Here is a 26,195-nt window from a genome sequence, read left to right on the forward strand (position 1 = left end):
GCAGGGTCTACACTAAGAATATACGTACAGACAAAAACCCAAAAAAATATTAAACAATTTCTGCAATCAGACTTCCACCTCACCATCTGCATCACCAATTTCCTCCTCTCTAAAATGTTCATTAAACATGGGTCAGAGTTTCTCCCATCAAGTCTGTTTAAATAGATCACAGTTTTTCTGTGGGAAGTGGCATACGTCTCTTTCAGGCCTGGTTTGTGCGTACGTAGTGTTTATATACGAGACCCCAGATCTGAGGGTTCGGGACAGGGGTGTAGCACCAAAGTCTGGGCCTGTATGCATGAGCAGTCTCTGTGGGCCCCTTGCCCTTCCTCTCTTGATCCATGTCTCTCTCATGCACCTTTTAATTTTTTCCCTTTACATAGTCAGTTTGCTATATTCCCTTTTCTTTCTTGTCTTTTCTTTTTTGGAGCCCTGATTTCCGTTTTTTAGCTTCCACAATTTTTTAAATAAAGAGTTTAGTCTCTATACCCATTTATTCAGCCATTTTCTATTAAGTTTGGGCATTAATTACTTTAAAACTTGCAAACAAAACCAAACTTTTCATGCCAGGCTTTTCGAGCCCCCCTCCCTTCAGGTAATCAGTCCCACTTTTCCCACGACTACAGTGCCCCTGTCTCTAGACCTTGAGTAAGGGATGAGCAGTGCAGAGATGTAACCAGGTGCAAGTCCATGCGGTGCTTTAAAACAAATTAGAAATTTAGAATCAATGAGCACTTCAGTCATCACGTGCTTCTCATGTAATTACTTGGTCGTGTGCATAAGTTATTTGTTCGAAAGCACAAATTACTATTTCAACAAATAAATACATGAATTAGGTTACTAACTTTTTTTCCAGAGCTTTCAACCACATCGGGGCAACTGTGGTTCAGGAAGTAAAGGTAGATTGTTGCTAATCGGAAGATCTGCAGTTTAATCTCTGGCCCTTCCAGTCCTCGTGTCGACCTTAGGAGCCAGTCAACTTATGGACATGCACATCCACTGGTGTGTGAATGTGTGTGAATGTGACATGTAGCATAAACATGTTTTGAGTGGTCAGGGGACTAGAAAAGCACTATACAAGTGCAAGTCCATTTACCATCTCATGATCTTGCACAGTTAACAATGACAGTGATATCTCAATGGCAAAGAAAAGCCCATCTTTTAACCATGAGATACAGTTGAAAGCCCAGGGGAAAAAGTCAGTAAGTAGACCTTTAGTTGGGAATGTTTTTTTCGTTTCAAAACAGATCATTATTTTGTATTTGTATTAATATTTCATTCATAATTACTGCCTTTTACATGATGTTTTCCTTGTATTTCTTTGTAGTAATGTGGGGAAATAAGCAGGGTTAACAGTGTCAGTAACAAGCTCACTGATCCTCTCAATAGACGATCTTTACAATTTCATTCGTTGCCCATTGTCACGTGACGCGTGTGTTTATATCCGGGTCCGCGCAGTTAAACTTCCGGAGCTGCGTGGTGGGTGTCAGCTGACAGTTGTGACCAACCAGCGGGTGTAACATCTCAACCGAAGAGACCTGAACGGAGCAAGAAGCCTCCCTGTGTCTCCACCAACCGTTGCCAGCCGCGGAGAACCGGACAGCCGTTAAGCACCCCCTCCGACACCCGGTCACGTCTTCCCGCCTCCCGCAGGATGAGTGTCGGCGCTCCGAGAGGCCTGGCCAGCTCGGGGCAGAAGCCCATCGCGGAGATCCTCCACCCGCTGTCCGCCGCCGAGGAGCCGCACTCCGTCACCGTCAACATCGGAGGGGACAAGGTAGGGTCCGCTGGGGCTGCTCCCTCACCGGGTTGACTGATAGGGAACAACCAGGCGACGGGAACAGCACTGCTAACCAAAGTATACTATGTAAACTAACCTGTTTACAGGCTGGCACCAGTGTTTGTGGCTAAACCATTAAACAAGTGGCAGCAAAGTGATGGAAGTTTAATGGAGATAATGGGATAAACATAAGTCAACGCCTTTCCTGGGTAATATTAATTAATTTTTGTCAGTTTGAAGATTTATCACCCATGACTGGAGGTTAAAGTTCAACCTGAGTTGCACTAAATCACTGTTGCATGCATGCAAACCCCCAAAACATTGTCTTAGCTCCATACAGCATTAAAAACAAGCAGCAGATACATAAAAAAAACAGGCAGAAAATAATCCAAATAATGCACATACATTCACTGATACACACATACTCAAAGGCTACAATGAGTCACGTGTTAACACCATTTGAATTAGATCATGTTGCATTACACTGACTCCAGTTTACACCTCTTTTGGTCTCCATTTTCTGTAAAAGGCCCTGACATCATTATCAGCCTCAGCGTGCTGTGTAAACAAGGATGGACCCAGCAAACAAACCACAAAGCTTTTATTCTTCCTGCTGTTGTTTTACATAGAGTCCACACACTTAGCAGCCACTTTGGTTTGCAGTTAATTATTGCCAGTAAGAGATGATGTGATAGGTTACTTTTTCTTATTTCTGAGTAACCAGAGGCAAAAGATCGCACTAATTAAAAATGTGAAGTCTGTAAGAGTCCCTCTGTTTGCGCGGAGAGGAGCTAATGGTTCAGGTCCCAGTCGACCAGTCTGTCAACATGTTTCAATAAAAGTTGATGGATAGTTAGATCACAGGTCTGCGAACAAGTGGTCTCTTTTTGGGGTTGGATTAGATTTTTTTGGAACCATTTCTAACTCTGCATTCTTTACATTTTGTAACCTGTGCTATTTTCTACCCATGAGAATGACAAAATCTTGTCTTTAACTTTTTTTTAACGCAGATCCAGTAGCAGATTTAACAATTAGACAGATTCCGTCTTATTAATTTTTTTTAGTGGAAAACAAATCATATATTATCCAACAGAATATACAAACAAAACATCTTGGCTCACAGATCAAACATCTATAAAGTGAAGACACAGTACAGTACATAAACCCTCTCATAAGAATACTTGAAATTTCCAATCGAATATCGGACATAAAAGACATCCATGTTTTATTAAACACATCATCTTTCGAGTGCAGGATACATGTCAAATAATCCAAATAATTATATTCAAGTGTGACCTTTTGCTGCTCGGTTTTAGTTGAAATTCTGTCTGATATCCAGTTCAGAGGTAATCCCTTTCTTGCAGTTTATAGACTTAACCATTAAACGTATTCGTAATAAAATCATTTGATGTACCATGTAGCATGTCTTTTGGATCATTTCTTAGATCAGTGGCGAAGACTTTATTAATTTCTTGTCCTATAGCATCCCCAAATTTCTGTATCTTCCAGCAAGACCACAAGATTTCTTATTATTAGGATAATTAATTAAGTGTATTGTACCACCTTGGATAAACGTGCTATCACTTTGTGTTTCGTCAAGCAATGTTTTTCAAATGCATCTTGCATAAAATATAATGCCCTGAACTTATATTATATAGCAACAAGTTGCTGAGGTTTTCGTTTTTTCCTTCCTTTTTTATTTTTTATTCTTCCCGGGGTCCATGTGCAAAAAAAAAAAAAAAAAGGCAGGTCACTAATGTACGGAAGCGTATTGCATTCACTTGACAAATAAAAAAAAAAAATCTGTTTTATTGAGTAATTTTTTCAGTTTTTCAGAGTAATTTTTTTATTTTTCTGTTTTTCGGTGTATTTTTTTCTGTTTTTCGTGGTATTTTTTTGTTTGTTTTTCAGGGTCATTTTTTCTGTTTTCTCAGAGCAATAGAACAACAGACGCTTTCATTCCTTTCTTGAGAGCTCGATATAATGGAAGCAAACATGACCCGCTTGTTTAGTTTAATCCAGTTTTACTTTGTTTTGGGTTTGAGACACTGGGAGATACTCTTGTCTTTAAGTCATATAGATGGTGTTATCATTAGTGTGTCGACTTTACGCAGGCACCTTACTCAAGAAAGGAATGAAAGCGTCTGTTGTTCTATTGCTCTCTTAACTCAGAAAAAAATACTCAGAAAAACAGAAAAAATTACCCCGAAAAACCAAAAATAAAATACCACGAAAAAAGAAACAAAATTACCACGAAAAACATAAAAAATTATCACGAAAAACAAAAAAAAAACCCACGAAAAACAGAAACAAAATTACTCAGAAAAACAGAAAAATAAAAAAATTACTCCGAAAAACAGAAAAAAATACTCAATTAAACTGTTTTTTTTAATTTGTCAAGTGAATGCAATACGCTTCCGTACTAATGTACACAATATTAGATAGATAGATAGATAGATAGATAGATAGATAGATAGATAGAAAGATAGATAGATAGATAGAAAGATAGAAAGATCGTACTTTATTGATCCCAAACTGGGAAATTCTTGTGTTACAGCAAGTAATCAAACAGTACGTGGACAGTAATTTAAACACAATAAGACAAAAACAGATCAAAATGAAATATATGACACAAAAATAAGTAGTGTTAGATTTTAAAATATACAAGAGAAATACACAGGAATGAAATAAAAATATCAAAATTGCAGGTGTAAAAATAGAAGATCAATTATATTATGACCAGCAGTGCAAAGTAATGGTTGGAAATGACATCACTGACCTGCTGCTATGGTTACAGTCTTAGTTTCTTTACCTGAGAAAGCAAACAAGAATTTCCGGTCGAACAGACTTCTTTGAAAATCTGGAAATTGCAGTCCATGCACAGTTTATTTTTGACTCAGTTCCACAGTATCGTTCTTATGGTAATATGAGATTTTGGGTCCAACTATTAGAGCGCATGCAGTAACAGTCATATCCTTAAACAGAGGTTGGTGCCATTTACTTGGCCCCTTTCAGCTGAGATATTTTGGCAAGTCACAGTAGGCAGAGCACAGGTGTAAATAGTACACTGAATAATAGCTGAGTTCCATTGAACTGCTTTGGTGTCAGGGTGCTGGTATCATGCATGCTGGCCCTCTGTCACACTGGGATGCTTGGATAGAATGGAGCCATCATTAATGTTATCAGAAACATCTGTGTTTGTCCTGCTCTGACACGTCAAAATGTCTGCCCACATATTTCTCCAAAAAGCTGTCCAGTATGTTCAGAAGATTTAAAGGAGCTGTGACACTCTAAAATGCAAAATATAAGCTTTCTCGCAGTATTAGCAATAAGTAGAACTTCACATCTGTCAACTCCTATATCACAGCTTCCCAACTTTTCTATGTATTTGGAACAGATCTGCTTTGCCCAGTGTAATATTTTCAGATTCTTCCTCACTGTCTGTCAGGGCTGTACCAAATAGTCTGAAACTTCAGACTTTGTAAGGGTGACATTCAAATTCTGAATCAACATTCAAAGCTGTGCAGCCTTTGTTTGCATCCCTATTCATTGTGTTTAAACCCGATGTTTCTGCACAGTTGCAGATTAAGATTGAGCAAAACTAATACTATCAGCATTGTACTATCTGTAGTGTTAAACTCCTGACTGCACAGGATTGTTTCCAACTCATGTGACCCAAACATTTCAACATAGTTACCTAGATTACAGCCTCCATCATTTGCACAACAAATTCTGCACCAGACTTTTATGCTAACACTTAAATTTGAAATAATGTTCTCATTTATTTTTGTGCCTCTTCTATTGTAGCATAAAGTTGCCATATGTGTAAGGGTGTGACTGTTGGACTCTTTCAGTGGTCCTCTGTATTTATATCTGTGCACAACAGCCTCTCTAACCTGTGTTATCGCTCTAAAAATTGGCAGCCAACCATTACTCATGAAATATTTATTAACAAAATGATTCAAGAATTCACCTTAAACATTTTAAATGACATCAAAGCACCAATTAGACATCCATTTAAAGGGGAAGTTATGTAAGATAATCCCTGTGAAGGTTTTTTTAAAAATTCAATTAAATTACATTTTTTAGCCAGAGTTTGCCTGTTTATTAGGAAATGTGTGCACAAAACGTACTGATACAGTCAATTAAAAATTGATTCATAACTATTTGTGTAGGTCCGGTTGAATATTGCAGTAATAATAATGTGTGGTTGTCACAAAATCCCACGGCACACCTGGTTTGGCATCATGGCACACCGTTTGAGAACCACTAGTATATTTCATTGTTATTTTATGCCCTCATTAGATTAGCTTACTCCCTACATGTATTTATGTTAAGAAAACTGATGAGATATATTCATTAAAGAAATTTGATGTAATAAAAACAAGATTAAGTAATTTAATCTGTTGAATCACTTTATTCAAACTGAGAATTTTGTTTAGAATATAATCTTTTTAGGGTCATGACGATGATGTAAAATATGATGACAGATGTTCAAAACTTGGATTTTTATTTTTTTTTTATAATTCAAGTTTTTATTGTCTTGAAATGCTCGGTACATGGCATTTATATAGTATTTTCCAGGCATACAAAAATACAAGGCACGTATTTTTGATAATATGGAGTTGGACTCCAGTACTTGAAAAATTAACAAATAAGTCTAGAAAGAAAGAGAAGAACGCTAACTAACAAACAAAAACATGTCACACATGTCCCTTAAACATCACTCTACAGGGTCACATAATCACTGAGCAAGTTCATAATTATGTTGGCTTATCCTCCATTTTGATATGAGTCCATAACCAGTCCCAAGGAGATTCTCCTTTCTCCTGGTCGCCATTTATTCTACTGAGCCTTCATTCATAAGATGCTATTTCCACCATTGCATTAACCCATTCTTTCAATGTCAGTCGTCTTCCATTTTCGTAGGATAACTCCACAGACCCCCATTCGCTAGCCTCAATAGAAGCTTCAAATGTGAAACATGAATTTGGGCACAGCCCTGTCTGTCGAGGCTACTTTGCCTCGGCCTGGTTGTTCATTCACAGTGGTGTAATGATGCAACGCAACGCAATTATCTGAAGTGTGATTACCAGTGCAGGTTAGGACCACAGTGTAAAAAGTGCTCTCACAACGTCAGCAGCCTGTCCGTGTATGTGTGAGTGTGTGTGTGTGTGTATACAGAAGCAGAGACAGAGTGGTGTGAAGAATTATGTGTGTGTGGTCAGCGTGTGAACTTGCAGAGAGAGTGTGTGTGTGTGCCGGTCAAATTGGAAAGTTGCAACACAGGAGGCGATTAAAAGAAAAAGTGATTCAGGTTGAACATTAGCTGCTTTTTAACTCGCACCTTAACCTGGACAGAAGTCTGGCGTCCTCACGTGAGGTCAGATGGGGCCCTTGAGGACTCGTGAGAAGTGTTGTCACAAGAACAGGTTGCTGAAGTGAGAGATGTGTGTGTGTTAGTTTTACTTTCAGGGCCAGTTTTGATGATGCGGCCCTGCTGTCTCTGTGTTTTGCTTACCTTCCTGTAGCGCTGTTTACATTTTAGTCTTTGTTTACACTTAACATTCTGTTGCCTTCAGCCTGCTGCTCGCTAATGTGATTTTCAGAGTCCCTTGTAATTGTGCAGTAATGTATGAATCCTCTGAAATGTGCTTTTTTAATATGTATCCTTGAGAAATGAGATTCGACAGCACCTAGAAATAGAATCAACCACGTCGTTCTCTTCTCTCTAATAATAACGTGTCCAAATCCACAGGTTGTCTCTTCATTTTAGCAGAGACACTTTCCACAGCCGACACTTTTGTCCAGTTATTTGCCTTTTTATAGCTTTTTTTTTTTTTTAGCGCTCTTGTTTTTGGATGGAGCCTGTGGGGGAAGTTTGTTGTTTGCTCTCCATTTGCTGCTATAGAAAACACTTGGAAAAAATGAAAGTGTTAGAATGAGTCTGACAGCGTGTGTTTTGCACTGAAACACCCGTGTAAGAGCGTTACCTTCGAATAGTGTATGAATAGTCTTACGTCAGTTTGATAGAGATATTTATCGAATCTGTTTTGTATGGATTAATGCACCAAACACTTGTTTGTCCAGAAAATAGGCCATTAAAGGCACTTCAGGAAAATGGATCTGTCTATATAAAGTAAAAGTCATCATCTGTTAATGGAAAAAACTCAAACACCAACGGTTTCTTTCAAATATTTGTTCGTTTCGTCAACCTAGAGATGGTATACCTATCCACTGTTGTCCCACAGTTTGATTTTGTCGTACTAAGGCTGTGGAAATGTATCCCCAATTCCACAAATGCTCCATTCCTCTTCTCTCATCCATCATTCAATTATAGAGACAGCAGTAGTGTCAGATGATGCAGGGTGTGTTCTCAGCCTCGACAACAGCCCCATTGACCGAGAGACACGACTGCATCACCGTCACCATCCCCATCCCCATCAGCATCAATCTATCAGCCCATTGTTTGCTGCTTTTTCCACATCAACTGAATTTGGTGTCACTATTGTTGTCTCTGTCCAAGCAGGAAGCGGGGCTGACCAACGGCACGCCGGTCGAGACGTCGAGTCCCGCCTCCACGTCCTCGCTCTTCAACAGGCTGCAGCTGGACGACGACCTGGAAGCAGACGTGCGGGACCCCTACGTGGACGCCGCAGAGACCCGTGACCTTTTTGTCACGGTTGACGACCCAAAGAAGCACGTCTCCACCATGGAGACCTACATCACCTACAGAGTCTCCACAAAGGTCAGCTATTGGCTGGTGTCATGGTAACACCGTCTACCTGGTTCTCTTTGGGCATTTGGGGTCGTATTAAACCTCTGTCTAATTGGGTCATGGTGGTTGTTTAGCATGTTTTATGCTTGATGTTGCTCTGAACCATTTTTCTGAGCATACAGTGAAATTATCTGCGCCACCTGAAGTAGGTAATCCATCATAGTGAATACACATTAGATCGGCTCATTGTCTGACAATGGTTTAAGAGGCATCAGTCACTTTGTTGAGGTAAGGATAGTGATGTCACTTGGGAAGACGGACTTCTTAAATACGTTTTTGGTTGCCAGAGCCACTATAGCACACTACAGTATATCGAGGCACTACTGCCACACTCTGTAGCACATCCTAGAGCTCAAGAGCTCAAACTGGCTGAAGATATTCCCGACTTTCTTCCTCGTCCTTTCTGTAAAGAGTTGGGTCAAGGGCTTTTGTGGCCTGCCAACTATTCTACCTGCCATTGTCACAATCCTAGAGAGTTTATTCTTGGATGTACAGTTAAGATGTAAGGTTTTATTTTGGGGAGGTCAGTCCCAGAGTCTGTTGGCTATCTGATAAAGATAAGCTTCTGGGGGGCAAAGGGCCAATATTTTGGGCCAGATATCTGAGCTAAGACATCTCAGCTAATCTCTGTTAGCCTATCACAGGGGTCAAAAACCCTTACTATCCAAAGGTCTCAAATAATCTGCCTGGAGCCGTAGAACATATTCGAGCGTTATGATGCAGTTAACAGTCAGTCAAAATTCGCCCATCAACATTACTAATAGATCTAAATGAGCTACTTTGCAGGGTTGGCGGTAGAAGCAAACATGTCCACACACTGTTAAGTTCTCTATTGTCCTCCAAGACTTTTTAATCTGGAATCCATAGCTAGCTTAGTTTAGCTAGGGAGATCCAAGACAAGCCATCACTATTGAAGTTCGGCAAAATTTATAGGAAAAAGAGAGAGGCCATATCACATACATTTAGTTGATGAAATGTAAAAACGTAATTTTATTCAGTGTGTAGGCTATAGGGCTGCACCTGATGATTATTTTCATTGTCGACTAATCTGTTGATTATTTCTTTGATTAGTTGATTAATCATTTCATCGAAAAATGTGTTAAAATGTTGAAAAATTTCGGTCCGTCTCTCCCAAACCCCAAAATTATGTCATCTAATGTCTTGTTTCGTACTCACGCCAAAGGGTTTTAGTTCACCATCGTGGGAGAGTGTGTAAAGCTGCCAATATTTGAACGTAAGAAGCTGCAATGAGAGTATTTTGGGGTACTTTTACAGTACTTTTCAATGAAAAATGACTGAAATCGATTAGACTACTTAAATTAAATGAAAATGTTAAATAATAGCCATTATCAATTTCTATATTATTACTAATTTATTTTTTTGCCAAACCCAGCCATTGGAGAGGGGCGAAAAAGCCACAGGTTGCCTACCCCTGGCCTATCATATCTGCATATAAATGGACATTAATTTAAATAAAGCAAATATGAAGCTAACTCGTCATGCTTTAAGACTCTGCTGCCGTTAGAATGTAATTGGTCAATCTCACTTGGGCCACAAATGGAAACCAGAACACTTCTGATACCAAAATTTTGTCCCGTCATTTACAGATAAGTTTTTATTTTACATCCAGGCTTTGACTGGCGCTCCTTTTTAATTACATTATCTTGTTGCGTCTTCTTCTCCTGACTGGAGAATTAGCACCACCTTCTGCTTATCTTGATGAACCAACCCTCAGTATTCGCTAAACAGCAATGGATGAAAAAGTGCATAAATTTGCATTTTCTGTTGTTGATATCTGAAAATTCTGTTAACATTTGTTCTATCAGTTCAAAGCTAATGTGCCACCTGCAGGAATGGAAAGTAAAAGCAAAGGCACCAGTTTCAAACTGCGAACCCGCAGATGTTGCCTCCTGCAGGCAAAGAATGCATCCCAGGCTGATGGAACAGATGCAGCTTCTGTTAGGAAAACACTTCCTCCAGCTCCCCATAAAAGATTTATACTCCAGCGGGGAGATGTATTCAGTAACTTATGTGGATCTTGTGTTCCATCATGACATCTGTCTGCCAGTAAACACAGCAGCAGGCCTCGGAGCCGCCGCGCTGCCTGACTCAACTTAATTTGCTCTGACTTTCAGCAGGGCCTTTCCGTCGTGTAATGAAAGAAACAGATTCAGGGGGAGACACTGCCAGGAGCCGTCGGGTGGCGTCATGACAACAGTTGCTATGTGCACCATGGTGCCTTGGCTCAGAGGCCGTAGACAAATATCACAGCCCACTATGAGCACAAAGTGTTAATTGAGAGTATGTGGGGGCTGCCATTTAACACTATAGTGTGAAAGAGAGTGTGCGTGCGCAGTGTCAGCTATATTTCAAGGTCAATAAGCATGTACAGTAATCCTGATCTGTGCAGAGACATGTTCCCCCTCCAGTATAATGTGTGCCTGTGATATGTGTGCTAATGCACTGGCTTTTAGAAGGTGATTTATTGTTTGTGTGTTTTTCCTTCAGACAACACGGGTAGAGTTTGACCTACCGGAGTACTGTGTGCGGCGGCGGTACCAGGACTTTGACTGGCTGAGGATCAAGTTGGAGGACAGCCAGCCAACCCACCTCATCCCTGTAGGTCAAATGAGCCGGGACGCAGCCTTGTGTACCGCTTGTCATCGAGAAACCCTCTATTTACATCCTCTAACTCTGCTTCTCCCATTTCCTCTACTCTGTGCTCATCTGCAGCCGTTGCCAGAGAAGTTCGTGATGAAGGGCGTGGTCGATCGTTTTTCGGAAGAGTTCGTGGAGACGCGGATGAAGGCTCTGGACAAGTTCCTGAAGCGAGTCGCCGACCACCCCGTCCTCTCCTTCAACCCACATCTAAACGCTTTCCTAACTGCCAAGGTGAGAGAACACAGGGGTGGAAAGTTCACTGTTTGACTTTGTGGGACAGGAAACAAAAGATTGCTCAACATGATCAACACACAGACGAATTCAGGTCAGTCAGGCAAACTGACAGAGCTTTTTCTGTCACATGCTTGTGTGCAATTCACTGTGTTATATTGCGTGTCGTTACCCAAAACGTAATCTCAGCAGCTATCTGTCAGTAAAGTGCAGTACCACAAAACACCCAGCTTCTACTTCCGTGTGTGTGTATATGTGTGTGCGTGTGTGCGTGTGTGCGTGTGTGTGTGTGTGTGTGTGTGTGTGTGTGTGTTCTCCAGTCACAATTTTTGTCTCTAAGTAGCTGAGACACAAGACAAGACTTTATTGATCCCTGTGGGGAAATGAGGTTGTTGCAGCAGTAAAATAATTGGACTCGGTAAAAGAAACTGGAGCATAAGCATAACATTGACAGTGTCACACCGGTGATAACATAAACAACCAAAGTAGCTGTCGGGTTCTTTTCAACATGCATGTGACAATTTCAGCCCGTTAGGTACAAGAGACGAACAGAATATTAACATTTTTGGATTAGATTGTATTATTTATTTACAAAATATGAATAGAAATCTGGTCATGTCTGTGTTTTAGTATCACAAGGTCCATGTTTTATTCCTGTTTGTCGATTCGTGCTTGTGTACTGTGATTCTCAATGTCGAGGCCCGTTGTCACTCTGTCTGCAGGACCTGAACAAGCGTCAGGGTCTGGCCCTGCTGACCAAAGTAGGTGAGTCAGTGAAGCACGTGGCCGGAGGCTACAAGCTGCGGGCACGGCCGCCGGAGTTCTGCGCCATGGGAGAATACCTGGACACCTTCAGCCAGAAACTGGGAACCATCGACCGCATCGCTCAGAGGATCCTCAAGGAGCAGTCAGGTTAGACCAATGATAATGAAATGACCTGTATCGGCTGGTTGGCATTGTTTGGCATTTTTGCCTTTATTGGACACTTGTTAGCATAGGGACCAATGGGAAACATGGGCATAGACAGAGATAGAGGGGTATAACATGCAACAAAAGCCCCGTTTCCACCGATAAGTACAGTTGCAGCTCAGTTCGGTACGTTTTTCTTATCTGTTTCCACTGTGAAAAGTTGTGGATGTACCAATGAAACTGTTCTGTACTGTCTCCATTTTTTTTTTATGTGTGTCACCGGTGAAGAGCCAGGAAACACAGCGGATGCTTGACAGAGCAGTGAGTGACAACAACCTGGCCCACATTTCAGAGTACTGTTTGTGGTGGAAACCCTAGGGTCTAGGTACCATATCTGAAGGGTTACTTTTGGTTCCAAAGGTACCATACTGAAAGTTTTTGGTGGAAATGGGGCTAAAGGTCCAATACTAAGTCATCCTTTACATGTTATAGAGAACCCAGCAGGCTTGCAGATGGTTATAAACCAGTTTATTGATTCATTATAATTTGACAATAAAGAGAGGGCTTTCCGTATAGACTCATACAAAAGTAATCACTTATGATCGACTACAAGTGTGGAGGTATATATATCTGCATAGACCTCTGCCTGTATATGCCTTTTGTCTTTGTAAATTGCTGTATTCGGGATGATGGTGGGCACAGTGTGCAGGTGAGGTCGGGACTCTTTAAAGGTAGTGACCAGGTGCAAGGCAGTAAGCGTCAGAAAACCCCCCAAAAAACCCTGCAAACATAGTGCACTAAAATGAAACTGGGGTTGGCTTTCACTTTGACTGGAGTTGTTTACAGACAGTAACCAACATGTCCTGTATAGTATGCCTTTAACAAATGAGAAATTATTCCATTAAAATCATACTTAAAGGGTATATAAATGAGCAACATAAAGCAATCAGTAACTGGATAAATTGAAATTATATTCAGTGTGAAAAAGAGAAATAAAAAGCTGAGTTCTGAAATGATTTTAACTGCACAGGTGTCTCCCTTTCATCCTCTTCTACTTACTGACTCTGTTATTGACACAGAGCATTATGCTGGTACACATAAGCCCTGGGATGTAACAGGCACTTCCAGTAGCGAGAGAGCAAAAGCCACTTCTTCATAATTTCTTCTTCCAAATGTGTATTTGAGGCACCAGGAAGCAACATTTTGAAACAGTTGTGTGTGCTGCTTGCAACATGCCCTCAAATAGTACCCTCTATATTCTGTTTCTTCTCTTAGTGGACTACTTCCTGCCAGCTTTTTCATATGTGCTACATTGTGGTTGTGGTTAGTTTATGTCATGCAGTGTTCAGTCGTCAGCCGGGTGGCTAACACTAGCTTGTGTGCAGTATTGATTCACTGGCGTTAGTGTTTGGTTGGAGAAAAACCCACAGCCTGTGGCCTTGAGGGTGCACGGTTGATAAGTGCGGGCCTAACTCATGCATGACAAGTGATCCTGTAAATACCTGACATCTGCCGTGTGAAATGCTCCTTGTCACCATCTGTTCGGGCTTTGGATGTGTTGCAGTGTGTGGCCTGAGAGTCTGCAGCGTAAACCAAAGGTCCTTGTTTCCATATTGGAGGAGATAAGATGGAAGCTCAGGGAGCTGTAGATAATAAAGGCCTACGAGCTGACAGAGTGTGTGGAAAAGAAAATGCCTCGCATGCTTGACTCAGCGTTTAGCCATCACCCACCCATGTGTAATTTACAAATATAGATTTTGCAATTAAACTCATCGATCTCTCCGTATCGCCTGTGAGGAAAGAAAAAAAACTTCTGCTTTGATGTTGTTACAGAATATTAGCTGCTCAAACTTTAAATCTAGAAACAGAGAATCCAAGGAGTATGAAAATTCAGCAGACATTGAACTGAAAAAGGAAAAAAGAAAGTGTCTTGTTTGTCTGTTTAATCACCTCTTTGTTTTCCTTTCACCCCCATTAGAGTACCTGACAGAGCTGCGTGAGTATGGCACAGTGTACTCCAGCTGGGTGGGGTCGGAGGATGAGCTGCGGCGCCCCCTGGAGGGCGTGGCTGGCTGCGTGACGACGTGCTGCTCAGCGCTGGATGACCTGAGTGAGAACATGACCCAGGACTTCCTGCCCGTACTCAGAGAGTATGTCCTCTACATAGAGTCCATGAAGGTGAGAGGGACGAGGGACGTCGTACAGGACGTTTTTTGTTTGTTTGCAGGTCCTAAAAAGTCTTAAATTTAATTTTATAAATCATGGGCCTTAAAAGGATAGTGCACCCAAAAATGAAAATTCAGTCATTAACTACTCACCCTCATGCCGAGGGAGGCTCTGGTGAAGGTTTATACCTTTTTGTTTATGTCAGGGCTTCAGGACACTTGGATCACTACGGACGAGCAGTATGGAGATATTTTGTGATTTCAATTATGTAGTTTTTTGGGCGTTTTAATCTGGGGCGCCATCAGCCATTAGGTGTGCAGTTGTGCTGCTACCCACTCCCCCTTCGGATCTCCACAAGTGTTGTGAGGACTCTAAAACTTCACCTAAGCCCCCCTTCATTTTTGGGTGCACTATCCCTTTAATAGCAATTGAATAGTTATAAATTTGAATTTGTGAGCTCTTAATTGCCACAAACATTTAATCTAATTATATTTATCCATCTGTTAATTGTTTGTCAAAATGATTAAAGCTCATCTGCATAAAAGTCCACATTTATAATGTTACAAATCTTTAAACCTACCATTGAACCTGATACTGTCTTTTAACTCTATACTTGCACTTACCTGTCGATAAAATGTAGATTACCTAACTCATTCTGTAGATCCATTGATCCATATTCCCACATAAAATCTTCTTCTGGATATGGCCACATACATAGATCTTACCTTTTCTGCTTACCTAATGCTTTAATATTTCAAAAATATGTATCGTCCAAAAATCAGTTTTATATTCGGTTAAAAAATTATGTTGAAAAGGTCTTAAAAAGCATTAAATTTAAGGGTCTGATACCTTTAGACACCTTGGTTTGTTGTTGGGAGAGAGCTGGCTACAGAATAGCAAGTCAGCCTTGTGGGCCTAGTGGCTGGCTGCAGTACTGCAACAAAAAATCCCCTCACAGACTTCCATCATGAAAAATAAAGAGAAAATTATTTTTTGATTTATAGTAATAAAAAAATCAGAGTAAATGCTTAATCAATGCCAAACACAAACACACACACGCACTGTGTCCCAGGTCCATACCATATACTAATTCTATTCAGTTTGCACTGCATACTAATCATCAAAGAATACTGTTTTCTATAAAAGTTGGGACACTGTCTAGAGTGTAAGTAAAACACAATGTGATCATTTTCTGATCCTTTTTTTCTGACATGTATTCAATTGAAAACAATACAAAGACAAGATAATTAATGTTCTACCTCATCAGTTTCCCTTATTTTGGTAAATATATGCTTATTCTAAATTTCATGCCAGAAAAATGTTTCAAAAAAGTTGGATCAGTGATGGGATGGGAAAGAGTTGCATTTTCAAAACTTCAACAATCAGTGTCCCCAGTTCCCAACAATGATTGAGTGTTATTGAAAGAAAAGGTGATGTAACACAGTGGCTGACATGCCGCTTCCCTCTTTTGGAACGTGTTGCAGGCATCAAAATAAGTGTATATTTACAAAAACTATAATGTTTATCAGTTTGAACATTAAATATCTTGTCTATATAGGGATTGTTTTTTCAGTTATATTACTATACTATAAATATATTTACATTTTACATAGTGTCTTTTTTGGAGACGGGGTTGTACAAAAAAAGCCCCCAGCATACCTCACCATTTTATACTAACAGGAAATGATACATGACACTGGGCGTCGATCAAACTGTCACAGACAAATAAGCATCAAAATGTTTTTCCTTATGATTTAAACCTGTTTTTTTGTTGTTTGTTTCCAAGGTATTTATGAGCTGTTTCACCAACAATTTGTTTCCTTTGTGCATCACATTGCAGGAGAATAGTGGGCATCAACAGCACACACAAGTAGTCCAGATTAATTTTGTACACTCTTATAGTTTGAGTATTCTTCACTCTGCAGTGTGAACTTACTACATACTAAAAATCTGATTAGAGTTAGTGTGCATTGTGGATTTTGGACACAGCTGCAGACTGAGCCACCTTTGACCCTGAATCGAGGAAGTAGCATCTGAAAATCTGCGTGTGTCACATCCTGCACTCACAGAGCTCCTGAATCAGCATCTCTCTTTCTGTTTAACTTTGTCTCTCTTTAGAAACATTTCAGTATCAGTAAACGTCACACAAAATTGCAAAATAAAACAACTGATGTTTTCTGGTTGATTACAGAATGTTTTGAGGAAGCGAGACCAGAGCCAGGCGGAGTACGAGGGCCGACTAGAAGCAGCCATATTGCGCAAACAGGAGGACAGTAGGACGCCAGTAAGCCTCCTCCTTCCTCTCATCTGAGTCTGAGGCTTCTTTCACACACTGAGGCCTTAAAAGTTGCTGTGTTCACTGTTGCCAGTTCCAGGAGTGTCTGTTTTCCTGAAGTTCAGTTTTGCTTTCTGTAATGATTTTAAGAATGATCTTACAGAACAACAGAGGTTAATCTTTTTCAGAATAAGTGGAAAAATACTGTGAACAGTCTCTTAAAATAAACGCCTTCAGTGCTGATAGGAATATATTTTGTTCATATGCTATACTAACACCACAAAGAAAGAATCTCAGAATTTTTGAGGGAAAAATAAAAGTCTTTTCTCACTCTCTGATATTTCTCTAATAAAGCCCTTCTCTCCAAAACTCCTGCACCGCCCACACCCCCTCTGGCTGTAGCCCTGTAACCTGAAGTCTTGCATTATGTCCCCTGAAGGCCACTGTAGCTGTAGTTTCCTCTCTCTTGCCTTAGATGCCGGCAGAGGTGGAGAAATGCCAGGACAAAGTGGAGTGTTTCAACGCCGATCTGAAGGCAGACTGGGAGCGCTGGCAGAGCAACAAGAGACAAGACTTCAAACAGCTTCTTACCGGCATGGCCGACAAAAACATCAACCACTATGAAAAGGTGCGTAGGCTGCTGTAAAGCTCTGTGTTTTGACTTTAAGACACTGCAGTAGCGTGGAATTTAGATCTCTGTGAGAAGATCGAGTCGGCTTGTTTCATTGATCAAAACATTAGCAAGATGACATTTTCCTTAAGTTGTCATCACACAGCTGAGTTTTTGCATCAGCTGTTTTAAGCATGGCGACTGGGTCACAAACGTTCTCATTTTACAGCTAAACTGTACACTAAAATGTGTTTCTAAAAACATTTGAGGTGAGAAACAGGCAATGTAGTAACAGTATCTTGATTCATATTTGATCAGCGCAGCCCAGTTTGACCTCAGTTTATGAGCAGTGACTGACATGTTTGACAGGTGTGCCAGAGGCTCTAATTGGTTGTTTTCTGTGAGCCGTGGTAGATCGTAGTAAATACTATTAGAGGCAATAGGAGGAGGAGGAGGGACATATTTTTTTTCAAAGACTATCTGTCTCATATAATACTTTGTGGATGTAGTGAGTTTTAACTGTGCACAGAAACGTCTCTGTCCAGCTAAACTGATTTTTAAAAGTAGAGTCCCATTCCTCAGACGCTGCCTGGAGCCCTCAACATCTTCCCACACTCACACACTTAGGGTAATGTCATGTCCAGTAAAGTCTGTGAAGTCTTTGGCTTCTAGATAAACTCGATGTGTCATATGGTTCAGGGCCAAACATCTGTTTTATATGCACATATGTCCTTAAGTCAGGCATTGACACAATGTTTTTATACCATTCTAGTTAATAACAAGTAGTGTTGTCACAGTACCAAAATTGGGACCCACGGTACGATACCAGTGAAAGTATCACGGTTCTGAGTAGTATCATGAAACCACGGCAAGAATGAGGCAGATGTGCCTTTTGTCATTTATAAAAAGATAAATAATTTTTCTATAATACATCAATGATATTTCAATGGAATAAATTACTTAACAGCATCAATAAGTGATTAACATAGGGGGGATCAAAATAAAATAAATAAATAAATAATCAACCAGCCACCCTCCTCCCCTGACAAGTAAAGAACAGTCCCTTCATAAGTAAAGAACAGTCCCTTCAGTGCGGTGAGGTTTGTGGGCCGTTACCTGCCACAAGGAGAGAAATGTGAACAGCTCGTTTCTCCTCTGACACGTCACATAGCTGTGTGCCACCACGGCTCGGCTGTTCAGATATTTCTGGGCAGTCATGACACCGACAAAAGAGGAAATTATTGGACCTGAAGCTGGGCTTCTCGGTTGCCGGTAAACCGCGTTATCTTGCGGTGGCCATAGTGCTCCGCCGTATTCCTGTTTGTGACCCCCGTTCAATCCACAACCGGCAGGATTCGCCTTTCGTTTCTGCTGCTGGTTGAAATCTGTACTCGCACAGCGTGCTCCTGAATGATTTTTTTTGCTCGCACAAAACTATTTTTAGTTGCAAATGCAGTAAAAATGCTCGCACCGTAGAGCTCTGTTGAAAACAAATCACTGTAGCATATATAAACAAATCTAGCCTACAAGTAAAAAGAAATAAATAATAACTTTCACTGCTTAAAGATACTCAATAGCTCAGCTAATACCTGAAATATCACTGGAAAACAAACCACTGCAGCAGCATATTGAGTGCAAGGTGGCCAGCGCGCTGTTATTGTTCGGCGTGCACACTCACCCTCTTGCGATTGGACTTTGAACTTATCCCACAGTAGTGATACTGTGAGGTACCATAGTACTACGGTACTCCAACATGATGGTATCATATGTACCGTGGAGTTTTAGTACTGCGGTCTACCGTTGGTAACAGTATACCGTGCAACACTAATAGCAATTCTGTCTCTACTTTATACTCACACTTAACTTGTTGCCAAATGTGTTTCTACATAAAAATCTGCCTCTGTACGGGACCAGTAACCTTTATACTTACCTGCGGTGCTTGAATGAGAAAAAGATTTGTCCAAAATGTTTAAATTGGGTCAAAATTTATCTCGAAAAGGTCTTATAATCATTATATTTAAGGGTGCTTTCAGACCTAGAGTTGTCTTGCAGACCAGATAAAATGCCTGCAAGAGAAAGCTGCTCTTGATTGGTCAGAATTTCCATGCGTCAACCATATTTCAGATAACAGGTCCACAGTGAAGCCATAGTAATACGTCAGTACTGTTGAATAATCTAGTTTGTGTAGCAAGCTGAGCTTTTGGGGCCAGATCCATTAGAGCTGAGCTGAAATAAGCTGTCAGTTGTTGACCTTTATTTATCTGGGGTAGATTCACTGAACACGAGGGCTCTTTAGCAGAAACACCCTGTTATCACTGACAGTCACAGACATTCACATTTTAAAGTTGTCCAATACAACAACAAATAAGGTAAATTCATTACTTAAGGGAGGAGCAAAGGACGTTTTACTAGTGACCTTGAAGCTGCCAGTACTTAAATATCTTGTATAATAATAATCATGTAACACTGCTCTCCCTTTGTCTCTGCTTCTTTCCCTTCCACCTCCTTCTCCCCCTCCGCTGACTGACTTCATCCATCTCCACCCCTCTGCAGTGCCAGGCGGCGTGGGAGTCACTCATTACTCTTCTCCAGGACAAACAGACTGAGGACAAAACGAGTGAGACGAACTGAAACACCTCCTCATGTCTCTGCCCCGTATCTCTCTCCCTCTCAGTATAACACACTCTCTCATGCCAAGGAAAAGGACCAACTGGGCGGCAGATGTGAACTGCTGGACTTTGCCCCCCCGTTCTCCTGTGAGATGGAGAGGAGTTGTCTCTCTCGGAGATTTGACCTGTGAAGGAGGTAACAAATGGTACATTCAAGGACAGCTGGGAAAGAGGAGAGACCTACTATGTACAGACATTTTCCTTTTGTTTTTTTTGTTGTTTGTTTGTCGTTGTTCCTATTGACTTTTTCTACTTCATATTTCCAATTAACAGTTGGTTGCCAATGCTGCTTGTGTTTATTTAACCGCGGTCTCCGAGAGGCGTGTTTTCTGTCTGTTCTCTCCGTGTTCGCATCGAGCCAGACGTGAAGGATACCTCCTCAGCATTGCAGGAAAGGGATACGATCATTATAATTTGCATGAAGTATTCAGAGCATGCCCGACATATTTTTATTTTCTGTCAGGTTGCAAAAGCCTCCGAAAATGTAACACTGAAACAAGACTCGTAAATTGGAATCCAACGTCTTAAAATTAATTTAAAGGACCATACCTGTTATTTTTGCATGTTTATGTCCATAATCTTGCCATTACTGCTAACCATTTTCCAGAAGTTCATACACTTTACAGCGTTCCTATTTTCCCTTCAGCCATTATTATCATTAATATATTAAAATCAGCTTGAAAAAAGCCGTGGCATCAGAGCTTGGCATCAGCACAGCCTTGGGTTCAACCAGAAGTTATGCACAGGCAGAGAAAATGCAGGAGGTGTAGCAACAGATGTCAAAACGAGACGTTATTAAAAGCCACCGATTGTTCGTCAAAGGGAAACTTTAGGATGTTTTTATGATCCACGTCTTTACAGCTCAATAGACATGTTGAGTAATGTTAAGCTTCATCAGGGAAGTGATTTTGTTGGAGGTCATTTTGTTTTTTAAGCTGAGATACACAAGAGTTGGTCATACGATTGTGTTTCCAGTGCAGTCTAGCAGCACCACCTGGTGGCTTCAGCGTGTGCTACTTCTGCTGGTTCCTCTTGATATCAAGTTGTTTTTTGTACCTTGTCCATTTATACCTGCTGAAGGGATGTCACCTCTATTCTTCAAGCAAAAGCTCTAACTCAGTTTGAGGATGCCAAATGGTGCAAGAGGCAGATTTACCCAGTGAAAAGCACACAGAGGGAATTGAAGGTGTAATTTATTATCTTAAAACGAATGAAAACAATCGGGTGTAGAGTCAAATGTTATTTTCTTGTAGTAATCCGAAAGAAACAAACACTGCATTGTGGCATTATTGCACCCCATTAACAAAATCTGTGTTGCTTTTTGAGAACAGTGGCGCTCAAAGGCTGGATATGATCCAAAATATTTAGAAAGGAGTTGAGTTAGGAGCTGTCAGGTACGCATCTGTTCAAGTTGGAGTTCGTGAAGCTTTTACACATGTCAATGCTGCAGGCCTACAGAGGAAAACAGAGCACTGAGGCTTCTGGGAAATCTCGGCTGTGTCATATAAGCATCTGAGGAATTGGTTAAACCAGCGCTCAAAGGAGTATTGTGTAGGTCAGAGCTAGAAATTGCAAAAACTCCATTCTGAGTGAGACACGGTGTCTCGCTCGGAATGGAGTTTTTGCAATTTAAAAACTATAGCTTTTAAATTAAAGCATGTACTGTACATGCTTTAATTTAAAAGCTATGGTTTGTTTTAATGACCCAGTAATGTGGAAATCATTTGCCGTTTACTTCTCTTAACCCCTCTGACTGATCAGTGTGACAATGTGACCTCCTCTGCTCAGCTGTGACTCACGGGAAACATTTGTTCCCCCATTTCAGATGCAGTAGCACAGCAGCATATACGACCAACAGCAGTTTTGCGTCACACTTGTTTTGGCCTCGACATGTTGCTGATGTGGCGTTGCCTGAAAGGAAGAATCCACCCTGAGAGACTCTGTTAGACGTCAATGCGTAACCTTATGTTGAACCAGCTTTAGTGAGCCATTTCTGACTTTTTGACCACAGAGCAGAGATGCAGCCTGCTGAGTTTGTAACGCTGTGCCGGCTCATTTGAATATCCTTAGTTTTATCCGACCTTAGCCGCACTGCTAGCTCATTACACTCAGCATAAAGTAGCAAAAAAACCCACCAGTGATGACTTGGGTCAGTGATATCATCCCAAAATATTTTTTACAAAGACACTGATTTTATCTCTTGCTCATTTGTGGCACAGATCCTGCTGTGTTGTAGCCTCATGAACAGGCCATAACTTTATTTCTTCAATAAATGTAATCATTATTTTTGTTTGATAAAGAGTTTGTTTTGCGTAATTTTATTTATTTCAGAAAGCTGAAATAATTATGTTTCATTTCAACGTAACAAAAAGGTTCTGAGAGGCTCTGTGTTTTTATTTCTTTTAAATGCCCTGTAGTCAGATTGTCTTTGAATGGTCTTTGTCCTGTTATATAGGCTGATGTCACATTACTGAGCCTGCTATCAGTGTAGCCAAATGCAAGTGCGATAAGAGAGCGACGAGATGAAGTAACTGTGGCTGCTTGCAAACTGGTTTAAGTACTCTTGTCAGTTTTTTTCCGTCCGTCATATTTCCCCTTTGAGTTTTTAAAGCACGAAGCAGCTACTGTTCTAACGACCAGAAGTCAGCGAGGTGACATATGACAGTTTTTATTTAGGCATGTTGAATGCAGCTAGTAAGATGGAGAGAAGCTTTCTGAGTCACTGTGGTCAGTCAGTGTCGAGGCAGCCACATGGGACAGAACTACAGATGCACTGATGCTAAATTATCTGTATCTTAGGGGCTGTGCACTATAATAATATGATATTGTAGGGTTGACTACTGGTGCTTTCACAAAATATCGATACAAGAGATTTTGATTAATAATCAACAGTCTGGTAAGTTCAGAAAATGACATTACTGTAATGCAGCCTTTAAAACTAGGAAAAGACAAACCTTATGATTTTACCATATCCAGAATCTAAGATATCTATCCATAGAGTATGAATATATCGTCCAGCCATATTGTATCTATTTCGAAATATTAGAATTCACTATGAAGAACCAGGGGTGTTTAGAAATTAAAACAAAGCTCCTGTATCATCTGTTGCTCACACACAACCTGTAGAGGACCTCCATTTTTATCCCCAAATACTGCTTTAAATTAGTAGTTCCACTGTAATTTTAAGTTTTTTCTTATTTTCTGAGTTCTATCATTTTTATGTTAATTGCCATAACCTACATGAACATGCAGCAACATTAAAAAAATTTTAGAAATGGTTTATCCGGACCTCACAGATTGAGTCAATGTTGTTCATTTAGCAACAGCAGGAATTCAGGAAAGGTAATGCACTTTCTGTTTTTCGCAAGTACATTTCTTAATTTTTTTTGTGGGGTTAAAAAAAAAATACACCTGTAGAGTCTTTGACCAGTAGCTGCACTATGGAGCAGTGTTTTTGTGTTGTGCTGAAACACACTAGGCTTGAGAGGTATAATGGTACTATGGTATATAATTTAGAAATCCTGGCGGTATGATTTTCAATACGGTTCAAAATACAGACGCTCTTTGTACTCGTACGAAAATTTTTTTTTGAGGATTGATTGTATGTAGTGCACATAATGCGCCACCAGAGATCAGTCTCTGCTCGTGGAACAGGCCGCCGAGCTAACAGACATAATGACTAGGGATAATGTTACAGGACTGTGAACGGTTGGCTAGCAGCAACAGAGAGAGGATGCAAAAAAGCTTGCATATTTTTACATTTAACCTGATAAATTCAGGGACTATTTCCAAATTTACCGAGCCGATTCTGAATTTACCGATCCAAACTTATCAATCCGAGTTTACCATCCTCAAAAAATGCTTTTTTATTTTTTTTTTATTTTATTTTATTTTTTTTAGGATCAATTGTACATAGTACACATCATGCACCACCAGAGGTCAGTCTCTACTGGTGGAACAGGTAGCTGAGCTGACAGACATAGCATCTAGGGATTACATTACAGGGCTGTAAACAGTAATTCAGGGTTACTATTATTTTGACCAAACCAGTGCTGGTGATTGCTAGAGAAGTGGGCTAGATAACTAGACGACTAAGAAGACTAATGACGTTTTAACATAATATATATTTGTTTGTGTTGAGTATGAATGAAGTGTTTTCTGTTAAGTTAAAAAGGCAGTTAAGGTAGTTCTAGTCCAGTGAATGAGAGAAACTTAAATTCATAAGGTGTACGGTTGTATTTCTCGGTTTAAGTGGGAAAAGCTAAGAGAGCGTGGGGGACGTAGCAAACTTGCTGGTCAGGGGTGGAGGTGCAGATAGAGAGCGCTGCACACAAATGTTGTCATATAATGTAAACTCTGGTTGAATTTTAAGAGGGTATGAAAATATGGATACCGTCCAAGCCTAAAAGTCACGTTTGGTACAAGCAAACTCCAATAGGCACTTTTTTAATCAGATTTTTTTTTTAAAATCAGACTGTAAGGTTTTACATTTCAAAATCTGTTTACATATTGGCACTGTGGAAGTAGCATCTATCTTTATTTCCACCGTTTTTCCAACAGTAGCTACTGTTCACTGTACTCTAAATAAATTTAATATATTTACTTGATAAAGAGTTACTGAATAGGAGATGTAGCAGACATGCTCTGATAGGCCATAAAAACCAACTCTGATCACTCTTTCCTTTTAGTTCTGTTTTATTTACTGGATCAGATCGGCGTGTTTGTTTCCTGCTGAGCGCTTTTCTGGTGTAGATGAAGTAACTCACTGAAGTAACCTGACTTGAGCATGAACAGCTTTTGGGATCATTCAGACTTGATTTGAAATGTCTCTTTGCTTTAATGACAATATACTGTATATCCAATATACCCCGATGTGCAGCTGAATTATAAGGTACAGCTGAGTCTATTTTTGTATAGAAGAAACAGGTGATTATTGTTGGGTTTCAAATGAGTATGTGGAGATTACATATTAGAAGGGGTTCTTGATTTGTACATCTTGCATAACCAAAAACATGACAGTTTAACTTCTTATTCTCTTAATAGCCATTGTAAAATCTGCATCTTATACTGTGTGCCTGCTGATTTATGTTTGCACTATATATGTAGCTCAGACCCCTGGCAGATACGTCTGCTGAAAACAAATCAAACAAAGAATTAATTAGCTTTCTTTCAGTTGCCAAAAATGCCAATTAATAGGCCATGGTTCTCTAATGTAAAGGAAGGCATCGTCTGCAAAGCTGATTCAGGTTAAATCCCCAAACAGGGATGATGACGGCTGTCCCTGTAAAGAAGGGAGAGGAAGGGGAGACAGTTTTTGTTTTTCTTTAATGTACAAATCAAATGTTTCTAAGCCAAATGTCCCCATCTTTTCCTCCCGTCTTTGATTCACACATGAAGAGAAAAATCTGATTCCCAGTGCAGGATAAACCAGATCAATCAAACCTGCACGAAAGGTTAAAAGTCAGACGACTTACGAATGTGTGACTCCAGCTTCTGTCTATTTTTGCTCCTTCCCAGTGTGTACTGTTTACGTTCAGTCCTCATTGTAAATTTGGATGTGAATAACATCTTGTTGTAATTATAGATAAGCTTGTATATTGATGTCGTTTTGATGCAATTTATCTTTACCTCAAATGATTTTTTTGGATATATTGGACCAATAATAAAAAGAAAGAATGCCTTTGATACTTGTGTGCTCAGGGCTGATTTCTTTTTCTTCATCAGTTTTCACTAGTAGAAATGAAGTGCACAAAAACCAAGTCGTTGTTCGATAAAAACGGTATATAGTAATTAGGGCTGGGTTAAAATAATCAATTCATCCGATTCAAATACATTGTCATTTGAATGACTGGATATCAATTCATAAAATCTGAGATCACTCTTTTAGTATATGCTTTTTTTTTTTTTTTTTTGGACGTGTGAAGCTTTAACCTGTAGTTAATGGGCTGTGGTGCCAAGTTATTAACGACCGTAGTATTGATAAGCTCCGACGTTACCAGCTCTGTATCTTAAAACTTTCCGGTGGTAATGTGACTCTGCTCAGCAGCAGAGGGAGGAGCAGAGAGGACAGGAGCCCTGATACTGACTAATGTCTGTGTTCTTTATTCTTTCTACTC

At 40.1% G+C, this 26,195-nt stretch overlaps 1 protein-coding gene across 2 annotated transcripts; it reads left to right on the forward strand.

Moving 5' to 3' along the window:
* The first annotated feature begins 1,478 nt into the window (after positions 1–1,478).
* snx30 (sorting nexin family member 30) lies at positions 1,479–25,764 on the forward strand. Of its 2 annotated transcripts, none has more exons than XM_033646612.2 (9): positions 1,479–1,777; positions 8,307–8,528; positions 11,067–11,177; positions 11,292–11,450; positions 12,173–12,362; positions 14,338–14,537; positions 16,717–16,809; positions 17,276–17,428; positions 19,964–25,764. In XM_033646612.2, exons 1-9 carry the CDS (start codon positions 1,655–1,657, stop codon positions 20,039–20,041), a joined length of 1,329 nt encoding a protein of 442 aa, XP_033502503.1. In that variant the 5' UTR covers positions 1,479–1,654; the 3' UTR covers positions 20,042–25,764. The 2 variants fall into 2 exon arrangements, with proteins under 2 accessions (XP_033502503.1, XP_033502504.1); XM_033646613.2 differs by having other exon boundaries at positions 8,310–8,528.
* Positions 25,765–26,195: the final 431 nt, after the last annotated feature.

This window comes from Epinephelus lanceolatus, chromosome 19, assembly GCF_041903045.1.
Source record: "Epinephelus lanceolatus isolate andai-2023 chromosome 19, ASM4190304v1, whole genome shotgun sequence".
NCBI lineage: Eukaryota > Metazoa > Chordata > Actinopteri > Perciformes > Serranidae > Epinephelus > Epinephelus lanceolatus.